We start from the raw sequence: 11416 nt of genomic DNA, 5'->3' as shown, positions 1-11416 counted from the left end.
TAATCAATGTAATGAAACAAGGTATACGATTTGTTGAATGTAAAACTGATGATATGCCCTGTCATCAAACTTTCACTCAATCCACAATAAAAACCTTAAAAAAAAAAAAGACCTGAACGAACTGGAATACAATTTAAAGCTCACATATGATGATTTGATATGAGTTAACTGTAAGTCAAGGCAAATTCTACAAAAAATTAAAATCTATGAAGAAAAACAATTAAGTTAAACTATGAGACACTTAAATAAATCTTTATAACTGTTCATCATTTTTGTAAGCTATAAATGAATAGCTATAGTTTAACACACACTACATGTGTGTGTTACATTGATTATAATCCCCTCCATGTACCATCAGTTAATAGTACCATCAGTTAATGCACCAGACTGCAAAGCCATTTGAACTGCAATGTAGGTGGTTCAAGTTCACCAGCTGCTCCTGGGAAACCCTATAAAGGGTCACTATGGGTCAGAATCAACTCGATGGCACGTATCAACAACAACATCTTTACACATTCAAAATATAGAATAGTGGCAGTGGTTGTGTGCTATGGAGTCGGTTCCAACTCACAACGACTCTGCATAGGATTTCTGAGGCTGTAAATCTTTATGGGAGCAAAAAATCTCATTTCTCCAGTGAAATTGTTGGTAGTTTCAAACAGCTGACCTCGAGCTTAGTAACCAGTACGCTACCAGATCTACTTAAAATATAGAATAAACAAAAAATATTTTAGAAATGAGAATGCAGTATGTCAAGATGACTTTTTAAACCTAAATCTTTATATTTTTATTGTGATCATTGCTGTTGTTGTTCAGTGCTGTGGATTCGGTTCCCATCCATAGTGACCTGATATAGAGTTCCCAAGGAGCAGCTGGTGAACTTGAGCAGCCGACCTTGCAATTCAAACCAACTTTGCAGTCCAGCGCATTCTTGTAGCACTGAAAATATTCTAATTAACTATCATAAAAATTAATTACATATTGTTACTCAACCTATATGCATCTCATCCCAACACATCTGTCAGTTTGCCATATTGTGGAGGCTTGTGTGTTGCTATGATGCTGGAAACTATGCAACTGGCACTTCAAATACCAACAGCGACAACCATGGTGAACAGGTTTCCACAGAGCTTCCAACTAACACAGACCAGGAAGAAGCACTCAGCAGGAGGGACTGGCGCTGAAAGTCTTATGAACAGCAGTAGAATGAAGATTGTCTGATGTGCAGAAGATGGGCTCCTCAGGTTGGGAAGCACACAACATAAGGCTGGGGAAGAGCTGCCTCCTCAAAGTAGTTACTGCTGCTGTTGCTAAGTGTCATGGAATTGCTTTCAACTCATGGTGACCCTGTATAGGAGTGGCTGGTGAGCTTGAACCACCAACTTTGTGGTTCAAACCTACCTTTCAGTCCAGTGAATTATCCCACAGAGCCACACCAGGACTCCACTCATAGCAACACTATGTAGGGTTTCTGAGGAGTGACTGGTGAGTTTGAATCACAAACTTTTTCGGTTCAAACTGACCTTGCAGTCCAATTTTCCTGCAGCACCACTTTAATGACATGGATAGAGAAAAGCTTCTAGGACCTTCATTTATTGACTGGTGTGACTCATTAAGAGAAGATACAGCTACAAACATCTATTCATAACTGGGATGTGGAATGGATGAAGCATGAATCTAGGAAAATTGGAAGTTGCCAAATGAATTAAATGGAATGCATATAGATCAATATGCTAGGCACTAGTGAGCAGAAATGGACAGGTATTGACCATTTTCAGATGGACACTCATATGACTTAGTACTGCAGCAATAATAAATTGAAAAGGAAATGACATCAAATTCATTTCAAAAAGATTTCAAGATGTATTTTAAAATGCAATGTTGTCTGTGACAGGATAGTAACCATATACTTACAAGAAAGATCCATAATACAGTGTATTCAAATTTACACATCAACCACTAAAGCCAGTGATGAAGAAACTGAAGAATTCAATCAACTTCTGCAGTCTGATATTGATCAAACATATAATCAAGATACACTGATAATTACTGGTGATTGGAAGGGGAATGTTGGAAACAAAGAGGAAGAATCAGCAGATGGAAAATATGGTCTTCAAGGTAGAAAAGACTCTGGAGATTGCATGACATAATTTTGGAAGACCAATGACTTCTTCACTACAAATATCTACTTTGAAAAACATAAATGGCAACTATACACATGAACCTCATCCGACAGAATACATGAGTCAAATTGAGTACATCTGTGGTAAAAATAAACAACAACAAAACAGTGGAGATGTTCAATATCATCAGACAAAACAAGGTCAGAGGTCAGCTGAGGAACAGATCAATTGCTCATATGCAAGTTCAGGTTGAAGCTGAAAAAACTAAAACAAGTTCACAAGAGTCTAAATATAATCTTGTGTATATCCCACCTGAAATTAAAGACCATCTCAAGAACAGACTTGACGTATTGAACACTAATAACAGATCAGAGAAGTTGTTGGGTAACATCAAGAGCATACCGTATGAAGGAAAAGACCACAGGGAACATCAGAAGAGACTCTGAAACTTGATCTTGAACTCTGTTGTTATTGTTGTTAGTATCATTGAATCAGTTTCAACTCATAGTGACCATGGGTTTCTGAAGCTGTAAATCTTTGTGGGACCAAGAAACTTCACCTTCTTCCCACAGAGCACCCAGTGGGCAGCTAAATCAAATGGAAAAAATGATGAAGTAGAAGAGTTGAACAGAAATTTTCAAAGGAAGGCTCAAGAAGGCAAAGTAAATTATAACAATGAAATGTGCAAAGGCTTGGAATGAGAAAGCCAAAAGGAAAGAACACACTCAACATTTCTCAAGCTGAAAGAACGGAAGAAAACATTCAAGTCTCAAGATCCAATACTGAAGGATTCTACGGGCAAAATATAATATGATGCTGAAGAAGCAAAGGAAGATGGAAGGAGTATATAGAGTCACTGTATCAAAAAGAGCTGGTCAATGTTCAACCATTTCAGGAAGTAGCACATAATCAAAAACTAATGGTACAGAAGGAAGAAATCCAAGCTACACTGAAGGCACTGGTGAAAAACAAGGCTCCAGGAACTGAAGGAATATAAATTGAAATCTTTCAGCAAACTGACAGAGCACTGAAGTCACTCATTAGTCCATGAAATTAGAAGACATCTACCTGGCCAACCTATTGGAAGAAATCCATGTTTGTACCCATTACAAAGAAAGGTGATTTAACACAATGTGGAAGTCACCAAACAATATCATTAATATCATATGCAAGTACAATTTTGCTGAAGATAATTTCAAAACAATTACAATAGCTCATGGACATGCAATCAAAGTTGGACTCAGAAGAAGACGTGGAACAAGGGTTATGATTGCTGGTGTCGGATGGACCTTGGGTGAAAGCAGGGAATATCAGAGAGATGTTTACTTAACGTTTTATTGACAATCCAAAGGCATTCAACTGTGTGGATCATAACAAAGAGGATAACATTGTACAGAATGGGAATTCCAGAATACTAATTGTGCTTGTGGGGAATCTGTACATAGACCAAGAAGCAGTTGTTCAAACAGGACAAGGGAATACTGAGTGGTTTAACATCAAGAAAAATGTGAGTCATGGTTGTATTCTTTCACCATACTTATTTGACATACTCCTTTGAAGTAGTTTAAAGTTGTCAAAATCTCATTTTACTTGGATCCACAATCAACGCTCATGGAAGCAACAGTCAAGAAACCAGAGACATATTGCATTGGGCAAATCTGCTGCAAAATACCTATTTGAAGTGTTAAAGAACAAAGATGTCACTTTGAGGACTAAGGTACACCTAGCCCAAGCCATGGTATTTTTCAACTGGCACATATGTATGTGAAAGCTGGACAATGAATAAGGAAGACTGGAGAAGAATTGATGCCTTTATATTATGAGATTGGCAAAGAATCTTATAAATACCATGGACTATCAAGAACAAACTAGTCTGTCTTGGAAGAAGTACCATTAGAATGCTCCTTAGAAGCCAGGATGTGAGACTTGTCTCACATACTTCAGGTATGTTATTGGGAGGGAACACTCCCTGAAGAAGGACATCATGTTAAAAGGATTCATGAAACAGGAAGACCATCAATGAAATAGATTGACAGTAGCTGCAAGAATGTGTTCAAATAGAACAATGACAATGAGGCTGGCAAGGCCCCAGCAGTGGTTCCTTCTGTTGTGTGTGGTGCTGCTATGAAAGAGAACTGACTTCATGGTACCTAACAATAACATGTCTCCCATTTGTAATATTGTGTGACGATTTTAGAAAGGTGATGGTGGTGGTTATGTGCCGTGGAGTCGGTTCTGACTCATAGCGACCCTGTACAGGGTTTCCGAGGCTGTAAATCTTTACGGGAGCAGAAAGCCTCATCTTTCTCCCACAGATCAGCTGGTAGTTTCAAACTGCTGACCATGAGGTTAGCAGCCCAATTCATAACAATTACGCTACCATAGCACCTGATTTTAGAAAGGTAGGGAGTTTCAACTCTTTTTCACACTCACTGAATCTAAAATAGAAGTTGTTGTTAAGTACCTTTGAGTTGGTTCTGACTGTGTAGGGTTTCATGACTTTTTTAATCTTTTCAGGAGCAGAAAACCTCATTTTTCTCCCATGGAGTGACTGATGAGCTCGAACCATAGACCTTGAGGTTCACAGTCCAGTGCTTATCAAGTGGAGTCACATGCAGAGCCTACAATAGGAGAGATCATATTAAATTCTAGGTGTATGCTCTCTGAATGAATTTTTGTAACCCAGCTGAGTAAGGCCTCAAGGATATGCAAATCCTAAACACTTCAGAAATAACAAAGCATTCCATGATGGAAGATTATTGACTTAAAGAAATGAGTGTGAAGATATAATATCTTAAAATTGTTCACTGTTAAAGAAGTTACTAAAGATATTTTACAAACTGCACTGTAATCTCAAGTTAATGCTGTCAAAATTTTCTGAATTTTTTTTTATTTTATCTCTAAAGAGGAAATTTTCTATGTAATGTTGTCTGTTTTACAAAGACAAGCAGATTTGCAAAACTTTTCCTAGTAAATGTAAGACTTCTTGACAAGAGGCATCATCCTGCTTAACGTGAGTGTGTTTGTGTGTGTGTATGTGGTGTATGTGTTGGGGCAACTGGAAGTGAAGAGTCAAAAGTATTGACTCTATGAAATCAGTATTATAATTGAATAAGTTCCATTCAACAGATGTGGAAGCTGAGGTTCAGCTGAAGTAACTCCCAATCAGAAATGGATGAGAAGTAAAAAGCTCACACATTCTTCAAAACATTAACCTACCATCCCAGAGGTCTAGCACTTTCTGAATATAAGATAACTTGTTTATTTTTCTAATATATACTATTATTTTATGCAAATAAATGCCATGTTGAATCACTATTGCAATACACAAATTATAACGAAGTAAATTAAATTCTTTCCTATAATTTAAATGTGTCTAATAGTGAGAAAAGGAGCTCTGGTAACATAGTGGTTATGAGTTGAGCTGATAATTTCACGGTCAGCAGTTTGAAACTACCAGTTGTTCCACGGGAGAAAGAAGGCCTCAGAAACCATATACAGGGTTGCTATGAGTTGGACCCAACTCCACAACACATAACCACCACCAATTATGGGAATGTAATTTTTACCTATGCATCATGTATATTTGAAGGATAAATATTAGTATTACATGAAAATGTCAGTATAATGTAATGGCTAAAATTATTATGTTGTTAGGTGCCATTGAGTCAGTTCCTACTCATCGCGACCCTGTGTGTCATACAACAATACACTGTCTAGTCCTGTGCCATCCTCACAATTGTATGTTCAATCCCTTTGCTGTAGCCACTGTATCAATCCATCTCGCTGAGGGTCCTTTTCTGTTTTACTGACCCTCTATTTTGTCCAGTAGACTGATCCAGTAGACTATTTTATCCAGAGACTGATCCCTCCTGATAGCATGTCCAAAGTATGTGAGCTGAAGTTTCATCTTCCTCACTTTTAAGGAGGTTGGACTTCTTCTAGCAGTCCATGGAATTATTCAACATTTTTCCAACATCATAATCCAAAGGCATCAATTCTTCAATCTTCTTTACTTATTGTCCAGCTTTCACATGTACATGAGGCAATTGGAAATATCATGACTTGGTTCAGGCGCACTTTAGTTTTCAAAGTGACATGATTGCTTTTTTAACACTTGGCAGCAGATTTGTCCAATATAATAAAACGTCTTTGGATTTCTCAACTACTACTTCCATGGGCATTGATTATGGATCCAAATAAAATAAAGTCCATGAAAACTTTAATATCCTCCATTTATCATGATGCTGTTTAATGAGTCCAGTTGTAAGGATTTTTTTTTTACTTTATGTTGAGATATAATCAATACTGAAGGCTTTGAATTCCATCAAAGTCCTCTTCGCTTCTCACAAGCAAAACTGAGTTATCTGCATATTGCAGATTGTAAATGAGTCTTCCTCCAATCCTGATGCTTCATTCTTCTTCATATATTCCATCTGCTCAGATTATTTGCTCAGCATACAGATTGTTGTTGTTGTTGTGTGCCGTGGAGTCGGTTCCGACTCATAGCGACCCTGCACAGGGTTTCCGAGACTGTAAATCTTTACGGGAGCAGAAAGCCTTATCTTTCTCCCGTGGAACAGCTGGTAGTTTCGAACTGCTGACCTTGCGGTTCACAGCCAAATTCATAACCACTACGCTACCAGAGCTCCTTCCAGCATACAGATAGAGTGAATATAATGAAAGGATACACCCTGACACATACCTTTACTGATTTTAAACTCCCAACATTTCCTTGTTCAGTTCGAATGTTGCCTCTTTGTCTAAGTACAAGTTCCGCATAAGAGCAATAAAATGTTCTGAAATTCCCATTCTTTGCACTGTTACCCAGAGCCTGTTATGATCCACATAGCAAGTGCCTTTGCATAGTCAATAAAACACATCTTGTTGAAATGCTTTTTCAGTCCTAGTCTGGTGCTGTGGGTTAATGTACTGGACTGCAAGGTCAATGGTTCAAGCTCACCAACTGCTCCTCGGAAACCTTATATAGTGTCACTATGGGTTAGAATAGACTCGATGGCACATAACAACAACAGCCAAATAATAATAGAGATTTAAAATAAATATAGTAAATGTTTTCCCATGCAAATTATTACTCAGTTCACAATAAAAACATTTAAAAAAAAAAGTGCAAAGTAAAAACAAAAAATATGTACTGAACAAAATGTTTTCCTAACTATGAGCAGAATCTCTTCATTTAACATACAAACTGTAAGTGAAAAATAAATGCTTACTTTTTTTAATTTCAAAAAAATTAAAATAAATAAGTAAATACAGTAATATAAAAAATGAATGGGTTCAAGTCCTAACTGCTCTAAATATAAGTTACGTGATCTGAACCTGTCTTCATGTTTCTGTGACGGTGCTTGTAATACCAACTTCCTTGTGTCGATATGTGATTTAATGAGACAATAATTGAAAAATTCTTAACCTAGTGGCTGGATAAATACATGACAGCGCATTCTTACAATTAATATTCTTACCAGGTTTTTGTTTGTTTCTTTGTCTGATTGATTGATTTTAAAAGTTTCTTTTAGGATAACTAAACAGATCTACCATATGAAGACACAAGGAGGTAATTAGGTAATTAGCCAGATAGCACAGCCTCCTTCTATTTTTGTCTTAATTGTCTAAAAAATTATAAATGGCTATATGGGCCAGAACTAGCCAGAGAATTACTTTAATCATGACAACTTTTCTTACCAGACTTAGCATCATAGTCCTTACACTGAATAACTATGACTTACATCAAATCAAGGAAGAGCCAGCCTCACATCGGCCACTCCTAGAATTAGTATGGTAAGAAGTGAAAGCCTGTTCTCACTACCTCATCAATGAACCAAGTGGAATTCAGAAAACAAGAGGCTTATTCTATCAACCACCCTCAAATACATCCAAATCTATCTCATTCTTTATGGTCACAATTTTAGTTTTACGAATTTTCCTTTCTGTAGATTTTTTGGATCCTTTTATTTTCTCCTCACCATCTTCCAAAAGACTGTTTAAACCATATAACCCTTTATCCCTCACTTAAAATTAGTATTTCATGAAACACAAAAATTTTAATTTGTACTTCAAAGACAATTAGTATGTGGATTAAAATGGCATTTCCATAAGTTGGACACATTTAAATTATAGGAACTAATTTTACCTTAACTTACAATGACTATAGGAGCCCTGGTAGTTTAGTGAATTATGAGCTGGGCTGCTATCCACAAAAACAGCAGTTATAATCTACCAGTTGCTTCTCAGGAGAAAGATGAGGTTTTCTGCTCCCATAAAGATTTACAGCCTCAGAAACTCTATACAGGGTTGTTATGAGTCGAGACTAGACAGCACACCACCACCACCACCACCAGAATGGAGGTATCTTCTAAAGATGGGAAAAGGAGCTAAAGAAACAAAAGTCAACAAAGTAGAGAAAACACAAGTAAAAGTGTTTTGCTACCAGTAGCGTTCACAGTTTGGCTATTTCTCCAATTTACTTGAAGAGATGTTGTCATCTTGGCTGTGATCATGTAGAAGATGAATGGAGTATAAAGTACAAAGGATCATTTGATAAAACACACTTCCTTTGCTTATGAAGTCTTTGAAGAAAGGAGTCACTAGACAGAGAGTTTCCTTTGGTTGAGCCAGGTCAGGAGGCATGCCTTAGACACAAAGTCTGTAATTAGAAATTCCTAGAGAGCTGCTCCCAGTTGGTGTTTCTTAAGATGAAAAGACAAAACCATTTGAGTAGAGAATTCCTTCCCCAGGACAGAGCCTCCAGGTTCTGGGAACCAGAAGGAATCATCTGCTGACAGCAGAGAGATCAGACTGTCAGTATGGGCTGTTGGATTTTGAATGAGAGTCTTTCTATCATATTAGTTGTAAGTATCACTTTTGATATTCAACTCTAAATCTATATATTGAATAGTCTTTGATTTTTTAGGATGACTTGCATAGGAATGCTAAGTAGCTTGAAGTGTTACTTCGGTTAAAAAAGCTAAACTTGTTAGAAAACATTCAGGAGATATATTTAATTTACCCTTACAGAATCATGTAAAGTTGTTTTCCAATTGAGTTCATTTTTAATTACTTTTAAAGTCAAGTAGTTTGTTTTTTGCATAATGTATGAATGTTTCTCTAAATCAAATGAAGCCTTTGAATTAGGCTATGAAATTGGAATTTTTCTAGAGTACTCTCTGAGTTGTTTTGAAAGATTTTCCCCTTCTTCTCGACACCATCAACTTAAAGCAGTGCCCCCCTGCTTCTCAGAAAGGTTTTGTGTCATTCATTATGTTGCTAAAATTATACCCATATGTGTCTGAAATCTTTTTTGGAAGGTAACGATTGTTCCATTATAATTATTGTGAAAATTAAACTATGAAGCACAAGTGTTTGGAGTAATTCTGATTAATATTTAGAAGTGTCTCGTTTTACTTTAAAGAAAGACTTCTGGTGACTGTGAATACAGGAAAAGATTGAAGGAAAAGGTTTATTGATTGGTCTTCTTTTCTCCTGACTCTAGCTCTTATGGCTGGGAGTAAATTTCTATCTGTTTATAGACACATTCTGTTGGTATGAAGAGGAGGATGCATTTCTGTACACACGAGTTATGTTGGGTGTAAGTAGAGTTGGTAGCTACTCATTATAATTTCAGAAAACAAAATGCATTTTTCTTTCTTTCCACTTCCTAGTTTTCATTGTGTGTCTTTCTTTGTCTCTTCATGTGTGGATGGACAGTCAGCACTGGCCTGGGCTCGAGCTTCCGCTGTGTGTCTGAATTTTAACTGCATGCTAATCCTATTACCAGTCAGTCGAAACTTTATTTCACTCATGAGAGGGACACATACCGTAAGTACTTCGATATTTGCATTCATCTCAGTTGTTCTGATTTACTCATGCAAGTGCCACTGAACACCGAGATAGACTTTATGGTGAAGTTCCTAATAGCCCTGTAGACACAGAGGTTTGTTTCTTGGAAAGAGAGAATGCAGTGTCTAACACTGGAATTCAGTAATTGGTACAGCTGATGGACTCTTGCTTCTACCGTTGATTTGTCACATGACATTGGACTCACTGGTCAACCTTTGCCTGCTACAATGCTCCATCTGAAAAACAGGGCTAATACAATAAACCTGACTTGTAGAGATATGAGGTATTATAACAGCTGAACTAGTACCATTTGTAACTGAAATAAGACAAATAAATACCTGTGCCCAATGCCACTAAAGAAACATCTGTCTGAGAATTCAGACAGCACAGTCCCAATGCGTCTATGTGGATTTTTAACCTTTTCTAGAAATACCCTAATTATATGGATTTCACTGTGTTGGGACTTATCTTTGCTTTTTGTCAAAGAAAGCAATACCTTGCGCAGTAAATGAGACCTTCAGTAAGCATGACTAGGATACATAAATGAGAATGTAATTGTCATCCTGGTTTTGTGTGTGGCACTATAGAATAAGCACACAACCTCAAGGTTGGTTTGAATCACAAGGTTGGCAGTTCAAACTCACCAGTGACTCCTTGGAAACCCTATACAGGGTTGCTATGAGTTGCAACCGACTCAATGGCACTTAACAAACAAACCAACAAAAAACACAAAATTTTATGATTCTGTGGTTCTATGGGTTAATGTGCTGGACTGCAAAGTCGGTTTAAACTGCAAGATTGGCAGTTCAAGCTCACCAGTCGCTCCTCAGAAACCCTATACAGGGTCACTATGGGTCGGAACCGACTCGACAGCATTTAACAACAACATAGATATAAAGGAGTTCTGGTGTGGTGCTGTGTTATAATGCTCTAGACTGCAAGGTTGGTTTGAATACAACTTCAGTGGTTCAAACTCACCAGTCATGCTTTGGAAACCCTATAATTTAATACAGTCCAGTTGCAATTGAGTTGATTCCAATTCATAGAGACCCACCATGTGTCAGAGTAGAACTGTGCGCCATACGGTTTTCAATGGCTGATGTTTTTTTAAGTAGATGGCCAGGTGATCACCTTTCAGTTAGCAGCTAAGTAAGATAACCTTTTGCACTGTCCACTGATTCTGTAGATGCAAATAGTATCTTTCTTTGTTTGATAAGGAATAACTTATAGTTTGCTTAAACCACATGGAAGACGGTTATCACCTTCCTTTGTAAATGAAGAAACTGAAGTGTGAACACCAGCAGGGTCATTCAAAACTTTTGAGCTCTAGTCAGAGGACTACCAATTCCAATACTTTTATCAAGTTGCAATTTGAGTACAGCGATTGGCAGCCTTTGTTTTTGCCTGCTTGGTTGATGAGCCACTAACTTTGTCAC

The 11416-nt window shown here is 37.3% G+C and overlaps 1 protein-coding gene across 1 annotated transcript in view; it reads left to right on the top strand.

The window, feature by feature from the left end:
• Positions 1-8947: 8947 nt before the first annotated feature.
• The window catches only part of NOX3 (NADPH oxidase 3), an 82385-nt gene continuing 79916 nt past the window's right edge, over positions 8948-11416 (top strand). Inside the window, exons 1-3 of the mRNA XM_006868449.1 lie at positions 8948-8992; positions 9634-9729; positions 9849-9959. Coding sequence (XP_006868511.1) covers positions 8948-8992; positions 9634-9729; positions 9849-9959 — 252 coding nt within the window. The remainder of the gene's footprint in view (positions 8993-9633; positions 9730-9848; positions 9960-11416) is intronic.

Source organism: Chrysochloris asiatica, unplaced genomic scaffold (assembly GCF_000296735.1).
Source record: "Chrysochloris asiatica unplaced genomic scaffold, ChrAsi1.0 scaffold00117, whole genome shotgun sequence".
In the NCBI taxonomy this organism is placed as follows: Eukaryota; Metazoa; Chordata; class Mammalia; order Afrosoricida; family Chrysochloridae; genus Chrysochloris; species Chrysochloris asiatica.
This window is presented reverse-complemented; position numbering and strand designations above follow the sequence as displayed.